This window comes from Canis lupus, chromosome 20 (genome assembly GCF_011100685.1).
Source record: "Canis lupus familiaris isolate Mischka breed German Shepherd chromosome 20, alternate assembly UU_Cfam_GSD_1.0, whole genome shotgun sequence".
NCBI classification, from domain to species: Eukaryota; Metazoa; Chordata; class Mammalia; order Carnivora; family Canidae; genus Canis; species Canis lupus.
This window is the reverse complement of record NC_049241.1, coordinates 42,281,716-42,298,579: the sequence shown is the minus strand read 5'-3', so window position 1 is coordinate 42,298,579 and position 16,864 is coordinate 42,281,716. Positions and strand designations below refer to the sequence as shown.

Sequence of the window (16,864 nt, the reverse complement as noted above, 5' to 3'; positions counted from 1 at the left end):
GAACTACCCAGGTAAACCACTCCTGAATTCCTGACCCACAGGAACTGTCAGATATTAAAGCTCTGTTTCAAGCCGCTGAGTTTTGTATGGAATTTGAATACAGTAATTGAGCAATCCAAGATATGAGAAAACTGTGACCTTGCTTACTGAGCTGTAATAAACATACAAAAAAGTGTATAAATCATATGGGTGTGGCTCAATGAATAGCCATAAAGTGAATATACTAATTAATCACCATCCATATCAAGACATAGAACATCTGAGTGTTGAGTTCTTTTTGTTGCCTTGCTTGGGATTTGTTGACCTCCTTGAATCTGTGGATTGGTGATTTTTTTTTTTTTTTTTTTTTGGATTGGTGATTTTGAAGAGTTGTTCATAGCCATTAAAAAAAAAATTACGTCCTCCTCATTTTTGCTTTTTCTCCCTCCTGGAACCTGAATCACATGTTATGCTGGCTCTTCCCACTCTGTCCTCTGTCTCTCTGAGCTTTTTGTTTTAGGTTATCAATCTGTTTCTTTAGCTCTAATTCACAGATACAGGGCTTTTAATTGCTATGACAATTTTTATTTCCAGAATATCACTTGGGTTTTTTAGCAAATCGATTCCTCTTTTCAAGCCTTTTAGTTTTTGTCATTTTTATTTTTTAAAAAAGATTTTATTTATTTATTCATGAGAGACACAGAGAGAGAGGCAGAGACACAGGCAGAGGGAGAAGCAGGCTCCACGCAGGGAACCTGACATGGGACCCGATCCCAGGTCTCCAGGATCACAACCCAGGCAGAAGGTGGCGCTAAACTGCTGAGCCACCCGGGCTGCCTTCTTACATCATTTTTAAACATTTAAGACATGTGCCTGGTAATTCTAATGTGTGAATCCTTTGCAAGTCTACCACATCCCTGCTGATGTCCTTTGCTCTCAGTGCCTTGCTGCCTAGTAGATCTGGTGACCTTTTCCAGAAGCCGCTCACTTTTCCTGGAACTTTATCCCTGGGGGTTCATTGAGGACTGCAATGAATCAAGGTTCATTCAGGGAGGATCTGCATGTCTATCAAGCATCTGAGACCACCACTTTCTGGGACCACTTACACTCTTGGCTTGAGGTTTCTCATGTGCAAACCCATGTGAGGGCCTGCTCCGTCCTTAGGAGGGAGAACTTTTTTCACTCCAGTCAGTGGCAAGGTTAAACTTTCCCCTGGGATGCCAAGGGAGCAGATCTACTGTTAATTCAGAGGGTACTGCCCTTTGGGAAGCCCAGCTTTCTGGTGGGCTCTCTGACCAGACTCCTCATTATGCACAAGTACTGGGTTAGCTTGGCCCGAGGTACCGAGGACCCCAAAACCATGCTGTTTCATTTGGTTTATCAAATACCTTCAAGTTAAATGTCGGGCTTCAGCGTCCTGGTGCTTCTCTTACCTTGAGTGTTCCTTACTTTCTCGCCAGGTCAGTGATGCATTTAAGAAGTATTTGTCGTGATTATTTATGTACTTAGTATTTTAGCTATTTGCAAAGGGAGGATCAGTTCAGGCAACTGTTGTACCATAATGCCAGAGACAGAAATGGTCAGCCATTTCTTCTTTCTCCTTTCTCTAGTTTCCTTTTCCTGATCTCCTGTCTGTTCAAGGACACGTGGCAGTACTTCAAGTTCTTGACAGACCCTCTTCTCTGAAACTCTCGGGAGCTTCAGCTTTTACTTCCAGTTTATCAATCCCTTGATTGTTACTAGTTAGCTCCTCCCGTGAGTTGCTTATTGTGTGTATGTATGTGCATCTGTGAGTTGCTTAGTTTAGTAAACATTCTTTGTTTCCAGGATTACTCACCAGATTGTCCTCATACCTAGTCCCTGTTCCTGAGTTAGTGGGTTCAGTGCCTCTTTTCTCTCTCTGGTGATATAACAAATGCTCATTTTAGAGGAAGCATGTTAGGAAGTCAGTTTGTCAGCTTGTTAGGTATAAATTCTTCCACCTGGTGGGGTGGTAGCCTCTCCTCAAGGCACTAGATCTCCTCACGGATCCTGTCATTTTTGTACTCATGCCCATCGAGTGTGATGGTGTTTGTTTTCTTCTCTCCATGCACGGCGGTTTTCTGTAGGCATACAGAGCTGTAAACGCAGAAGCAAATGTTTCCTCAGCTCTAAGGGCTCTCATTCTGTGGGGCTGGCCACATTCTAGTCACAGTGCCAGTTCGGAGTGGGAACCTCACTGGGCCCCGTCCCCAGATGTCCGAGTCCTATGCTGCCACGGACGAGCACCCTGCTGTCTAAGGCAGTCCTGGGGCCGGGAGGCACCTTCTCATCCTTTATTCCCAGGAAGGGAAAGATACTTCCAGACACCATGATGCAGAGGGAGTCTGGCTCCAGCCCTGCTGCCCGTGGGCACATGTGACCCTCTGCTTGTGTGCGAATCAGAGTCCTGGTCCTACTGGCTGCTTGGCCAGCCACCGACCACATCAGCCCTCAGTAGTGCCTGCAGGTTTCTGCTCCCTCTCTGTACAAGTTAACTTCTCAGGGTAGTTGCATACATTTAGCTGAAAGCATCTACTTTATTGTATAGCGTGTTGGTCTCAGTGTATACGCACTCGCTCCAGCCCTATGGCCTGAGTTCTTGGCGCTGCTGGCCAGAGTCAGACCAACTCAGCACAGGGGGAAGGACGCACTGGGGTGACACAGGGCAGGGTGGGAGACTTAAGGGGAAACGCTGAAGGAAACTCAAGAGTGTTATCATTCTGGAGATTAAATTCTAGTTGGTCTCAGGTACCTGGAGTCAGAGTTGTGGCCAGTCACTCTGAAGAGTCAGCTCCACAGAGGAGGTCTGTGATCATAACACCAGGACCCTGGGAACCCAGTTTGTATTACCCTAGGATACAGGAGCCCCCTCCCCAATCCAGGGGCCCTGTCCCCGAGAAGCCATGGTCTGGCTCTGACTGGGAGTCGGGCTGCTGAGCGTTGTGCAGGATGAGATGCAACAGTGCCAGGGGCCCTGGTCTGAAGCAGCCTGGGACGGACTGCCGAGGCATAGTGCATCCCCTCCGCATACCCAGCCTCTCCCTGTCCTCTCCACACTCTGAGGGGATCCCTAGAGGACAGGGCGGGAGCCTCTCAGGCTGACCAGAGACTCCTGGGAGGTCTGGGCCCGTGGGAGGGCTTACAGAAGGCTCTCTGACCCTGTCTCTCTGGCACCCACAGGTTTTGACACGATCATCTGACTGGACAAGGACCTGCACTCACAAGGTCAGGTCTGGGCCTTTGTGGCTCCACCTCAGGGCCCGACCCACAGCGCCCCAAGGACCCAGAAATGTCTAATAGGTTCTGCCACACACATGGGTCTGCTTGCTTCTATTTCTAGAGAGAAAAGAAAGTTCAAAATACATACTTAGGTAGAGACACAGCAAGCCCGTTGGGCTGCCGCTGGCTCTGCCCCTCGGGGCGGCGGGGACCACTTAGAAGACAAGGAGCTGCCTCACCCCACGGCAAGGGCCATGTGTGGCCCTGGAGCCAAACTGGAGCTAAGAGCAAGCCCAGCCCCACCTCAGTCCGGGGCTGCCCACAGGACAGGCCTGACACGGGGAGGAGATATGGTGGGCTTCAGTCAGAGTCACAGGCCTCTTGCTCGGTGGTAGCGTCCACTGCAGAGGCCAGGCTGTCCTCCTGGCCTTTCAGCCTCTCACCTGGGTGGGTGGCAGACAGAAGGAGTGGGGAGGGGCCCTTGTTTGGGCCACCTGCTCCCCACCCAGGGCAGGGATCCTGCCTTGCCAGGCCCCGCACTTACGGATCAGTTCAGCGATGGCCCTCTGGGTCCGCTTCTCTAGCTTCTCCAGCTTCTTGGCTACGTCTCTCTTGAGGTCCCTGGAGCAGGCAGGTGCAAGGAAGCCAGAAGGTGAAGGTTGGCTGGGTGTGGCCTTGGGATCCTCCCCTCCCTGAGCCCCTCTGCCATTAGGAACCACATTCAGGGGCCTCAGGAGACCACCCCGGGGAGGAGGCCAGGGTGTTCCTCTCTCCCTTCCTGCATCCTACAAGACCCAGCATCAGCCCGCCTGCCCCGACTGGTGCCACAGACCCACCAAACACAGGCCTGGGTCAAGGTGTGGCAGAGGGCTGCTCTCTTGGTCTGGTCCCCTCAGGCACCATCAGGGAGTGACTTTCCCTGGCTCACGGTGGGTTCTGCTCCTCCTCCAGCCACATGCTCACCCTCACCACCAGGAGCTTCCAGAAGGCCTACTCTCCCGACTCAGGGATTCCTAGGACACATGCCCCAGGCTTTTGTTTCCACAAATGAGAACACCTTTGGCGGTGCTGTACTTGCCACAGGATCGCAGGTAAGAGGGACATGGCCTGTGCCTCTGGCCTGAGGTCAAGCAGAACACAAACTCCAGGCCACACAGCCCTCAGCCTGGGCACAGGGGTACTGGGGAAGGAGGAGTAGCCCCACATCACAGAAGAGGAAACTGAGGCCAAAGCAGCACAGGCCAGTTGGTGGCAGAACCGGGACAGAAATCTGTCTGCCCGTCCCATCATCTTGCCTCCATCCTGGCTCCTAGAGGGCCAAGTCTGGCCTTGCTCAAACACAGCTCTCTGAGGTGGGGCAGATCCTTGCCCTAGCAGAAGGGACTTCTGGTGGGGACTGCTGCTCCTCTTCTCCCTGAGTCCCTCCCATCCCCCGGGTGTCACCCCTAAAGCCTTCCCTCACACTCTTCCTTTATGTTCCGTCAGGAGCATAGGAATTATGTCATGTAGCTATGTGTCCACACTGTCCATCTCCCTACTGGGAGGACTGTCCTGCCTGGAGCACTCACCAGTCAGGCTTCCGGGGCGCGAGGTTGGCCAGGTCCTGGGGAAGAGGGAGACACATGAGAGGATGGGAGGGGCCCAGCTCCAGCACACAGAGGTAGCAAGTGGAAAAAAGGGAGGGAGGGGAGGGGAGAGAGCGGGGAGATGGAAGAGAGAAGTGGAGGGAGGAGAGCAGCTAGGGGAGGAGAGGAGGGCCCAAGGAGTCCCCACCCCTGCACTCAGGGCTCTCACCACTTCCTCAATGATGGGCTCTGGCTTGGCGGCCTCCAGCTGCTCCTTCACCTTCTCTTCCACTAGAGGGTGCAAGACAACAACAGGCCTGTCAGTAAGGAGCCACCACTCCACCTGAAGCACACCCTGGTGCCCCAGGAAGCCCTAGAGGGTGCAGGCAGGACCCCGCAGAGACCTTGGGCTTTCTTGGCCCCTCCCCCAGAGCCCCCAACTTCCAGAGGTGAAGACTCTGCAAAGATGGCCCTGGAGGGAGGCCTTGGGTTTCCTGGGATGAAAGCAATCATGGGGTAAAGGAAGGGCCTCTGGGGGGGCAGCTGCTAGGAGTCCGCAGAGCGCAGACCTGCAGCCAGGAGGCGCGGCTGGTGCTCCCTGGCTATCTACCCTGCTGGGAAAGGAGGGAACCACCGGGGTATATCCATCCACAGCATGGCTTTGTGAAGAACCAAGAGGACTGGCTTTCCCCTAATCTACAGGGGTTCCTAGGCTTGGAGGATGTCCCCTGGATCCTGGACTGGCTTTTCTTCCCATCCCACTCAGGTATGTGCTCCCAGGACCAGGGCAACAGCCACCCCAGGGAGGCCTACCTCACGCACCTCTCAGCTATGCCCAGCGGCTGACAGTGCACAGGGCCTCTAGGTGGGAGACTGGGAGGGCCTGCCCCTGTAGGGCCAGATATCAACAAATCTGGGCTCCAGGGGCTCCCTCCACACCCTGTCACTGCTGCCATGTGTTGCCTCACCTGCCTTCAGCCACAGGTGCTGACCCTGCACCATGGGACCACTCCCCACCCCATCTCCCTGTCCTGCCCTCTGTCCCCACCCCAGTGTGGCCCAAACCATGAAGCAAATCACCTAGGAAGTGCGTGAATTTCAGTGAAAAGAATGTGGGGAAGCAGACGGGTGTGGCTGAATGGGTGGGTGTGGCTGAATGGGCAACACTTTACATTTGCAAGATAAATCATTCATTATTCATTTATTTGTCTAATTAAAAATTGATAACAACAAAAATGAGGGATAAAAACAGGACCAGGAACTATGTGATAAGAAGTACTCTGCCTCTCCAGTGTGGAGCATCTCCAGAAGCTCCTGGCTGCTGTGCTGTTCCCCACACCACGGGAGATGGGCAGCCCCAGGCCCAGGCCCCCGCCCCACCGGCAGGAACACCTCTCCGACCCTCTGTGCCTGGGCCGGCAGCGTGCACCTGAATGGTCGGCCTTCTTCAGGGTCTCGCTGTGACCTCCAAGTGCCCACAGCACCATCTCCACCCTCCCACCCTCCCCCTTGTCCCCCGCTGTCCCAAGGCCCCGGGGCCACTTCCACTTCTCAGTCCAGAGAGGTCCTCCCAGGGGATGTGGCTTCTTTGCTTGCAGATCCCTGGAAGACCCTCGGGTGCCCTGACCACCTCTCTGCCATCACTCAACCCTGATTACTTCTGCATGGTCGTGAGGCGGTGCTAGAGGGTCCCAAGGGCCCAGCTTCCAGCCCTGGCACTGCCAGATATTCTCTGAGAGAGGGCGACACTTGCCAAGGTGGAGGCATCTGATGGTGCCTCAGAGCAGAGGTGGAGAAAAGCAGTCCACCTACCCGCAACTGGTTTGGCCTGTGGCACCCTCCTCCTCTTCAGGTCCTCATCCTCTGGGACATAGTTCCGCAGCCTGAGTTCCCTATGAAAGCAAATAACAAGCAGAGATGGAGTGGAGTGTATGGCCATCGTGTTCACCCCATACATCTGCAGGTCAGACTGCAATGAAGCCACATAAGCTAGTGTGTGCCTTCTCGACTTTCCTCCATTCTCTCTGGAGACAGCCTGGCGAAGAGGGAAAGCACAGGAACAGAAGGACCACCGGGACAGGCCCCCCACTCCAAGCCTCAGCCCCACGCAGGCTGCTCTGCCAAGGTTTGCTTGCACTGAGGGCTCTCACCCAGAGCTGGGACCAGGGGGGCCTGGGGAGCACTCACTGGCTGTCTCTCCTGGAGGAGCTCCATCTGACAGTGAGGGTAACTGAGGGTCAGAGAGACCGCACCCCTGTCCTCAGGTCCCATGGCAGTGGCTGCAGCACCTGACCTGGAGTCAGGGTCAGAGCTCCTGGGCTGAGTTTCTCCCCACGGAGACACCGGTGGTCACATGTTGGTTCTCTAGGTCTGGCCTCTTTCTCAGAGCCTTGGTGGCCTGGAGCCACCGGTACAGACCTCAACTCTTGGTGGTAAGGGTGTGCATGAGCAGCTGGCAAGAGAGAAGCATGGGGACAACACTGTGCAAGGCTGGAAAAGCCAGGTCACGGGGACAGCCAGGAGAACGGCCCAGCCTCACGGTGGCAAGAGGTCTTTAAAATGCCACTGGCGGGATCCCTGGGTGGCGCAGCGGTTTGGCGCCTGCCTTTGGCCCAGGGCGCGATCCTGGAGACCCTGGATCGAATCCCACATCAGGCTCCCGGTGCATGGAGCCTGCTTCTCCCTCTGCCTGTGTCTCTGCCTCTCTCTCTCTCTGTGTGACTATCATAAATAAATTAAAAAAATAAAAAAATAAAAAAAAAATAAAATGCCACCGGCTAGACCCCAAGTGCTCTGTGAAGGGACAGGAGCCACAGGAGACCAGGATCACACAGTGGGCCTGGCCCATGAAAGGGAAGTCGCATCTCCTGGGTAGGGCTGGCCGCACCACGTGTGGGGTCTCATTGCTCAGTACCTCCTTAACCCCGGGCCGCTCCCCACCAGAGGCTTGCTGCAGGAGGAGGGGCCCTGGCTAACTGCTCGGGGTGGCAATGACAGTTCCTGAGCGCTGCTGCTGAATAAAAGCAAGACAGAGACCGTGGGACAGGCCATTTCGGCCTCGGGGAAGCAGAAGTGGCCTGACACACCAGTCGGGGAGCTGGGATGTGGGTCCTCCTTCTTCACTACCTCTTCTGAACCCCTCGGGTACTGCTGGCCCCTCAGAGGTCCTGAGCCTCCAGGAGAGGGAACACTGTCCCAGCACGAGGGCTCCCACAGTCTGTCACCTACTGACCCTCTGTCTGTCAGGCAAGAACACTGCTGTAGTCCCCAGCCCCTGGGGCAGGAGTCTGTCTAGAGCTGAGGCAGGGGTGTCTGTGGCCACACACCTAGCAAGAGACACTGGTGTGAACTAGAGAGCTTTCTGATGCCAATCGGTCCCCTAATGTACCAGTTCCACCAGCCCCCTTCTCTGCCAGGGCCCCGAGGCCAGAGGGCAGTGCCAGCAGGGCCTGTGTGCAGGAAGCCTGCTGCCCACTAAGGAGCAGGGATACCCACTCTGTCCTCTACCCTCTGATGCTGGTGAACACCGCTGAGGCACTGGGAGAGAAGCAGCACGTGATTTGGTGCACTGACTTTCGTTTATGACAGGGTGGGGGGGCGGCGGGGGGGGGGGGGGAAGCGGAAGAGAAACTGGGTGTGGGCACAAAACTGCAGGGATTAGTGAGAAAAAAAAACCTCTATCACTCTCAGAAACCAGCTCCAGGGTTTTGTGAGACATCAGCAGGAGAGAGGGGAGGCCGCTGGGAGCTGTACTTGGGGCTCTCAGCAATAGCAACAGTACCCATGCCCCCCCAGCCCCCACGCTGCCAAGGCTTCAGAAGACAGACACTGGAACAGGGAGGGCTTGGCAGGGGGACAGGGAGAGGCCAGCACAACAGGAAACAGCAGCACTGGCCAGGGGCTGGCCACAGAGCACCCCCATCCCCTGTAGCTGCCATGTCGCCCAGTATCCCCTGCACCCCCTGGAGCTGAGACTGGTCCAGTGGTCAAGAACACCTGTGTCCAGGGATCCCTGGGTGGCTCAACGGTTTGGTGCCTGCCTTCGACCCAGGGCATGATCCTGGAGCCCTGGGATCAACTCCTGCATCAGGCTCCCTGCATGGGGCCTGCCTCTCCCTCTGCCTATGTCTCTGCCTCTCTCTCTCTCTCTCATGAATAAATAAATAAAATCTTAAAAAAAAAAAAAAAGAATACCTGGGTCCTAGTCACTGTGGACTGTCCCATTCCGGGTCTCAGTTTCCACATCTGTAACCAAGGATGGTATGCCCAGCACTGTTAAGATAGGTCCAAGTCCTCCCAGATGCTCTCTGTGAGACCTACTGAAGAGGCTGCCTATCACAAATGTCCAATTAAGCTGGCTAAAAGGCAAGAGTCTCTGGGATGGGTCATGGAGGGCACTGGGTTCTGTTCGGGGATCTGGCCTTTCCAACACAGGACCAAGGTTTAACTCTCTGCTTCTGCAAACAACTTCAAAAACCTGACAACAGGTATCTTTCTAAAAATCTATTTGTTACCCTTGGAGAAGTCCCAGGTGATGGGGATCTGAGGGGCCACGATCACAGAAAGAGGGAAACTGTGACAGGTAAGTGAGCCTGACACTGGGCGCCTCTTCTCCCCTAAAGCATCTATTTACAAGCAGAGCTGAAAAGCTGAGACCCCAAGCAGAGCTTCCTGCCATCTCATGGGGCTGAAGAGACAAAAAGTTTGCATCAGGGATCCCTGGGTGGCGCAGCGGTTTAGTGCCTGCCTTTGGCCCAGGGCGCGATCCTGGAGACCCCGGATCGAATCCCACGTCGGGCTCCCGGTGCATGGAGCCTGCTTCTCCCTCTGCCTATGTCTCTGCCTCTCTCTCTCTCTCTCTCTCTCTGTGACTATCATAAATAAATAAAAAAATTAAAAAAAAAAAAAAGTTTGCATCAGTGCAAGGAAGGAAGGCTCTTCATCAGTCCTGAGAGGGTGGGTCAGGGCACCTGCAGCATAATTGCTTGCCTTTACCTTTTGTTTTTTTTTTTCTTCCCTCCGTCCCTCCCTCCCTCCCTCTCTCTCTCTCTCTTTCTTTCGATTTTATTCATTGATTTGAGAGACAGAGAGAGCAAGCAAGAGAGAACATGAGTGGGCTGAGCAGGGACCCCCATGTGGGGTTCGATCCCAGGACTCTGAGATCACAACCCAAGCCAAAGGCAGATGCTTAACCAACTGAGTCACCCGGGTGCCCCTGGAATACATTTTCTCTCGAGGAAAATAAATGATTCAGAACCTCAAATTATCCCTAGGACTCTTCATACACAATAGCCAGGATTCAACTAAAGCTATGAGAAAAAAATAAAGGTGACAGAAAGACCCTCAAAGGAAATGCAGACATTAAAATAAAATAACTGAAATTAATAAAAGTTCAGGAAGGTATCTCACATGATGGGAGAACTTCAGCAGAGAATCTGAAGTGGTAAAAATTAATCCAATGGAAATTCTACAACTGAAAATATAACTGAAGTTAAGAGCTCAATAAATGGATTCAACAGCAGTTTAGAACAGCTAAAGGGAGATTAGTGAACTGCAAGGTAAGTCAGAAAACATCCAGACAGAGGCAGAGAGGAGCAGCAGTCAGGAAATACAAACAAGAACGTGAAAGACCCATGGGACGTGGCAGAAAGATCCAGGTAATGAGAGTCCCAGAAGCAGTATTTAAAGAGATAATAACAAAACGTCACAAAATAAGTAGAAAACATCAAGCCATATGCAAACTAAAGAAACACTAGCAACTCCAAAGATGAGGCAAATCATTTACACACTACTAAACACCAAGGACAAAAAGAAATTCTTAAATTAGACACCTGACCATCAAAGGAATACGTACAATGGACAGCTGACTTCTCCACACAAATCATGGAAACCGTAAGACAATGGGTAATGGATAAGATTTATAGGTAATGCCAACAGTAGTTAGAATGCCACACCAGAATGATAAATCTAGATAAAACAGCCTTCAAAGAGGGACGCCTGGGTGGCTTTGTGGTTGAGTGTCTGCCTTTGGCACAGGTTGTGATCCTGGGGTCCTGGGATCAAGTCCCGCATCAGGCTCTCCACGGGGAGCCTGCTTCTTCCTCTGCCTATGTCTCTGCCTCTTTCTATGTGCATCTCATGAATAAATAAATAAAATCTTAACAAAAACAAAGAGGGGTGCCTGGCTGGCTCAGCTGGTTAAGGGTCAGATGCTTGATTTCAGCTCGTGTCATGATCTCAGGATTGTAGGACTGATCCCTGCATTAGGCTTTGCGCTCAGTGGGAAGCCCGCTTGGGATTCTCTCTCCCCTCTTCTTCTGGCCACCCCTTCATCCCTTGCTCACGCTCTCTCTGTCTCTCAAATAAATCTTTAAAAAAAAAATTAGCCTTCAAAGAAAAACTTGGTCAGAAGAAGAAAAGTTGGCAAAATTGGTTATCAGGAAATCTGTACTTTCAGAAATATTAAAGGGAGTACTTTTGACAGAAGGAAAATGACCTGAGAGGAGCACTGAATTGCAAGAAGGAACGAAGCGCATCAGAAAGAGTTAATATGCAGGGAAACCTGAAAGAATACTGACTGTACAAAACAATCATAACGACTTCTGGGATTTAAAATGCAGCAGCAGGGGTGCCTGGGTGACTCAGTTAAGTGTCTGACTCTTGACCTCAGCTTAGGTCTTGATCTCAGGGTCATGAGATCAAGCCCCATGTTGGGCTTCATGCTAGGCAGGGAGCCAACTTTAAATAAATAAGCAAATGAGTAAGTAAGTAAAAAGAAAAGAAAATGCAGCATCTGTCAATGGCACAGAAGACAGGAGGAGTGAATGGTGCGAAAATGTTCTGAGGTCCTGGCTGCACAAGAAATCGTATGGTGTTACTTTTTTTTTTTTTAAATAGCCTCCATGTGCAATGTGGGGCTTGAACTCATGACTCCAAGATTGAGAGTTGGAGGCTCTACTGACTAAGCCAAGCAGGTGCAAATGCCCTGGGCCACCCCCAGTCCCCTCCATGTGGGCAGCCATCGTCTAAGCTGAGCCTGCTATCTCTCCCATGGAGCATGGGCAGACACAGAGGTTACCTGTGTACCCTCACCTTTACCCTCTCTGATTCAGGACCCCTAGAGTCCCCTAAACAAGACTAAGTCTCTTAACAAGACTTAGTGCTGGTCTCATTCCTTATTAGTCCCCACAGCCTGCTTTCCAATAAAGTATCCCCGGGGTCACTGCCAGCCCTGTCTGCTACCCACTTTCTTGCCCCTTAGGCTTCAAGAGTGAGCTCAACAAGATGGTACTGTGGGCAGCCCAAAGATCGCCACCCACCCCCAAGACATGGCTGACTGCTCCTCTCCCGTGTTCCCTCTTTGTCCTACGTGCCCCTCTACCCAGCAGCCCTCAGACCCCACGCATGTGGCCCCTTCATGGCTGTCCTGCACACCCCATCCTATAAGCTCCTAGAGTCCCAGCCCCAGTACTTAGCTACCAGCAGACACCTGCCTCCAGCTCAGTAGAGGAGTTCACAGAGGGTGTGTGATGGGCAGCCTGGGGCTCTCTCGGCTTTTTAATGCTCAGGAACACAATACCGGAAGCAAAGAATTTGTGCCTAGAAGATTCACAGAAGGCAGGAATGTGGCCGGGTCAGGGCAGCCAACTCCTAAGTGCCTTCTGTTGTCTCTGTAGCAAAGCAGCAGAGTGATGTCCTGGTTCACATCCTGAGACTCCTGAAACTGCAGGAACGATTTTTTCTATCTTCTGTCCTCCACTTCCCACCCTCAGGTCTCTGAGGAGACCTAGCAAGTGCCTGAGCAGGTTCAGTGGCTGCTGTGAGGTCTCCCTCAAGGGCAGCTTGCAGGGACTCCCAGGCGTGAGCTGCCAGGGAGACCACTGGGAAATCACCCAAAACTGTCTTCCCACCTTCCACATGTGCCACTCGGGGGCAGGGGAAGGAGAAAGTTGATATTCTCTGTAAAATATGAAACTCTACCCAGAAATAAAGTTCTAGAATGTCCAAGTGAAAGAAGTGTCCAGATGATCTGGTCCAACCCCTTCACTGGTGAACAGGCCTCAGAGAAACCCTGCTGCTCACAGAGGCTTCCTAGCCCTGGCCTGCTGTGCCCTCACCTGCGCTGTCAGCCTTACCCTCAGGGACATAAGCCCCTCTCTCTCGGCCCTGCCCTAGGCCCCTGGAAAGAGGCTTGGCCAGGGCAGGCCCACCCCACCCAACTACCTCTGTCCCTCCTGCCAGCAAGGTTCCTCCAGGACCGGAGAGAGGACTGTCTGAAGCTCTCTGCCAGTAATGGAGCACAGAGAAAGCCAAGCCCAGCACAGGCCTATGAGGTCCTGGAGGTCAAGCACCGGCTGGAGACAGCAGCTCTGACCATAGACGGCTTTCAGTTTGCACATCCAGGGTACGGAGACACGGGGCTCTTCCTGGGACACACAACCCCCCCTTAACAACATTGTGTGCTTCAGGCTCTGCACACACACACTCACCCCCATGTCTCCAACATAAACAAGGCCTTGTTTGTTGCTGCCAGAGGCCAGACCCAGGGGGCTCGTGAAAACAAGGTGACAGGCAACTATCCAAATGGTGTGCACAAGTGCTCCAGAGGCTGGTCGTCACTTCTTTCAAGGCAGATTAGAGCATTCAAACCCCATGACCTGATAAGCCTGCTCTGGGGAAATTATACCAAAGAAATAATAACAAAACAGGGTCAAACAAAACAAAATGTTCCACACTGAAATGTTTCTGGTAGCATAATCTGTAACAGCCCTGGGGCAGACACTTCTGGCAGAGTCCCCCAGAGAGGCTGCAAGCACCCTTCTAGACAACTGCCAAGATGGGAGTGGGGGGGATGGTCCAGTTCAGGACAGCGCAATCAGAACACCTGGAAATCTCTCTACAAGTAAAGCACGAGATCAGTATGAAACACAGACAGGACACAGGCTCTGGTGATGTTTTTGTCAGTGGTTGCTCAACACTTTCAATCCGGATACTTGATGGCTGGCTTAAGAGCAAATGAAGCTTTTAAAGAGGCCAGCAGCTTTCCCACTCACAGACAGAAGTCGCTGTACTTTAGCTGTCCCCCTAAAGGGTAACCCTGGCCACACTATAGAGACAGGGTACAGATGTAGGGCAAACTTCCTCCCCTCCTGTCTAGCCAGCTCTAATTCCACCCTGCCAAACCACCCCAGGCCTCCTGTCCTACTGACAAACAGAGAGGATGTGGCATAAGAACTGACCACGTGCTGGACAGGGCCACACCGCGTGGACAGAGCCTCCCAAGTGACCCCTGGCAAACACCTCCTCCGAGGGCTTCAGGGAAAGGGGTGGGAGCTCCTGCATCCTCTGGACCTGATGTCCTGCCCTCCCCCGGCCCCGCCACCTCCCTCTTCCTAAAGTACAGGCTGAGACGAATGGGACAATGTTTCCTTCCCGCTAGGGACACCCTCCATACCCTGCCTCTCAGGACTACCCTTCAAGGTAAGGTGGTTACTGACATTTTCCCAATGCAGAAAATGACACAGTCCTGAGAAATTCACGCATGTGCCCAAGGTCTCGGAGTGAGGGAAAAGCCAGGGGCAGAATCCAAACCCGGGTCTCTGGCCTTGAGGTAGACCCCGGGCCACCTCACTAAGCACCTTAGGGACCTGCCGACATGTGGAAGAGTGAAGGCTATCTGACAGCATGCCCGGAGGCCTGCCCAGGGCTGCAGGTGGATCAGCCAGCGCTCTGGGCCCTCGGTGTTCCCGGAGGAAAAAATCATGCTGGGCATCCCCTCATCTTCCCACTGTGGTGTCTGGCCTACAGCGCCATTCTTGAAACTCCTCCTCCCTCCCCGCTTCCCAGCCCTCAGAACCCTCCCTGAGCCCCTCATACCACAGTGGGTTACAGGTGTTAGAGGATGAAGGGGCTTTAGAAATCTAGAACAGAAAGGCAGTCATGCCTCTGCCTTAAAAAAAGGGGAAGTCAGAAGCACCAGAGCTGGCTGGGGGTGAGATCCACATGGGAGCCCCACCAAGACAGATCAACAGCTATGGCCACCCACATTCACCCAACTGTGTCAGCCCCGGGCCTGGAGCGTACTCAGGAGCACTGAGTGAGAGCTAGCTACACTGGTAGTCACCACTAGGGTGGAATGGTGACTGCTGAACCAAGCTGATGTCATGGATCTGCGAGTGTGCTGGTACACGGACACCGTCCTGGGGACCCAACTCACAGACGAGAGAGGGCTTGGCATTTGCCAGCCACTAGGGTTTGGGCACCAGGCCAGGCATGGGCTGGGCCTCAGCTGGGGTGGGACGTCTCTTCACATGGAGTTGGAGAACTGGTTTTCCAACCCAGAGAGGAGGGCTGGTGGCCCAGTTTCTTGGACAACAGTATGTGGCACCCATTACAGGGTGAGCCACTGTCCCTGAATGGTGACTGCTCCAGCTGGGTACACACCTTAATCCAAAGCCGAAGGGAGGTGGTAGCTGTGGGGGCTGAGGGTTTGAGGCTTGCTTGTTGAGGCACTTAACAAGACACGCTCCCCTGCCCCATGCCTGACAGGGTGTGCAACTCCTCCCCTCTCCTCCCACCTGGCATGGTGGCCGTGACTGTCAGCCACAGGCCCTACCCTAGACACCCTTCCATGGCACATGTATTAGCTGACTGCCATCAGGAGAAAGTGACTGAGGGCTTAAAAAAACAGAAGCAGCTGACAGAAATGCCCCTTTCTGGGGGCCAGGGTTCCAGGACCACAAGATTGTGTCTTATGGAGGGGGTCAGCAAGGGACTGTGTGAGAGATGAGTCATGGGTGCCCCTCAGAGTTAGCTACAGGAAGGGCTGACTGGAAGAGGACAGATCCAGCCCAGAGGACATGAAGGGCCCTTTTGGGAATGCAAACACCTCTCTACTTCCCACAGACCCTGGCTTGGGCTGGGCCACCCTCAAGGGACCGAGTCCCCACCCCAATGGGGATGTGGTTGTCTGGGGACAGGGTAGGATTTATCCTGGGGAGAGCAGTACAGATTTTAAGGAATTTTGATCTACAGATTTCATGCAATTCCAATCAAAATCCTGGCAAGCTTTTTTATAGATATTAATAAGCCAACTAAAGTTTATAAGAAAGGCCAAAGGAACCAGAACAGACAAGATTCTGAAAAGGGTTCTTAGGCAAATGGGCAGGAGCAGAGGCAGAGAGGAAGCTGGAGAATTCTCCAGCACGGCTGGCGAGGGGGCGAGGCCCTGGGGGGCCTGCCTCCCATTCTGCTGGGTTTGCCCATCTCCTCAGCCACATGCCCTGGCCCCAAGCTGCATCTGCAAAACGATGCCACCCAACTGTCTCGCTGAAGATGACCTGTACCAAGGACGGGAGGCTCCACAAAGGACCTAATGATTCCTTCCCTGGCTGCATGTACTCACTCCTTTCCTCATCCACTGATGAGACATGTTGCTGTCTCCCCAACAACTGCCCTATCTGCAAGTTAGCACAGCCTGCGTGAAAGTTCCGCCTTCTCCACGTCTGTCTGGAGTCCTTCAGCTCTCTCAGGAGGGCTTAAAAGCTTCTCCTTTCTGCACAGAGCCCAGCATGAGCCCAGTAAAAAGTGGTGGTATTTGCTGTGCTCCTCAGGGAAGCAAGTGCTGTTCTTCTCCCCATCTTTCAGTTGAAGCTACTCAGGTGAGGCTCCCCGAGGAACGAGGCTTGCCAGGGCCAGGAGGCTGGTAACCAGTAGGACTGGTCTCTCGGCCCGAGCTGCTTCCAGGTCCCCAGCTCTCTCCATGTGCCTAGCTCCCTACAATGTTGGGCCCTGCTGCACAAGGAACCGTCACGACGTTTCTTATTTCTGTTCAGTCCTGGCCATGTAAACCAAAGTGCCTGACGATGAACTAATGAACACCAACAGAACACCCAGGCTACCTCCACAAGCCCGTGCAGTGCCTGTGGGGCCGCTGCATGACATCTCCCTCCCCGCTCTGGTCACTTGTACGGAGCCCGGGCTGGGGTTTCTAAGCCGTGGGTCAGAGGGTGTCTGTCCATGCCTCCCCAACAAGATGTCACCCTCACACACACAGACCTTCTCACCATGCAGCTGCTTCA

At 53.3% G+C, this 16,864-nt stretch overlaps 1 protein-coding gene and 1 long non-coding RNA gene across 2 annotated transcripts in view; one reads left to right on the top strand and one right to left on the bottom strand.

Moving 5' to 3' along the window:
• Nucleotides 1–2,513: 2,513 nt before the first annotated feature.
• Nucleotides 2,514–16,864, bottom strand: part of CCDC12 (coiled-coil domain containing 12) — a 51,138-nt gene continuing 36,787 nt past the window's right edge. Inside the window, exons 3-7 of the mRNA XM_038566640.1 lie at nucleotides 6,597–6,676; nucleotides 5,014–5,075; nucleotides 4,788–4,822; nucleotides 3,764–3,840; nucleotides 2,514–3,662 (exon numbers count right to left, since the gene is read on the bottom strand). Of these exons, the coding sequence (XP_038422568.1) occupies nucleotides 3,580–3,662; nucleotides 3,764–3,840; nucleotides 4,788–4,822; nucleotides 5,014–5,075; nucleotides 6,597–6,676 (337 nt within the window). The 3' untranslated portion in view covers nucleotides 2,514–3,579. The remainder of the gene's footprint in view (nucleotides 3,663–3,763; nucleotides 3,841–4,787; nucleotides 4,823–5,013; nucleotides 5,076–6,596; nucleotides 6,677–16,864) is intronic.
• Nucleotides 2,718–7,478, top strand: LOC119864700. The gene is made up of 3 exons (XR_005374964.1): nucleotides 2,718–4,310; nucleotides 5,439–5,550; nucleotides 6,077–7,478. It is a non-coding gene; the product is annotated as an uncharacterized LOC119864700 (long non-coding RNA).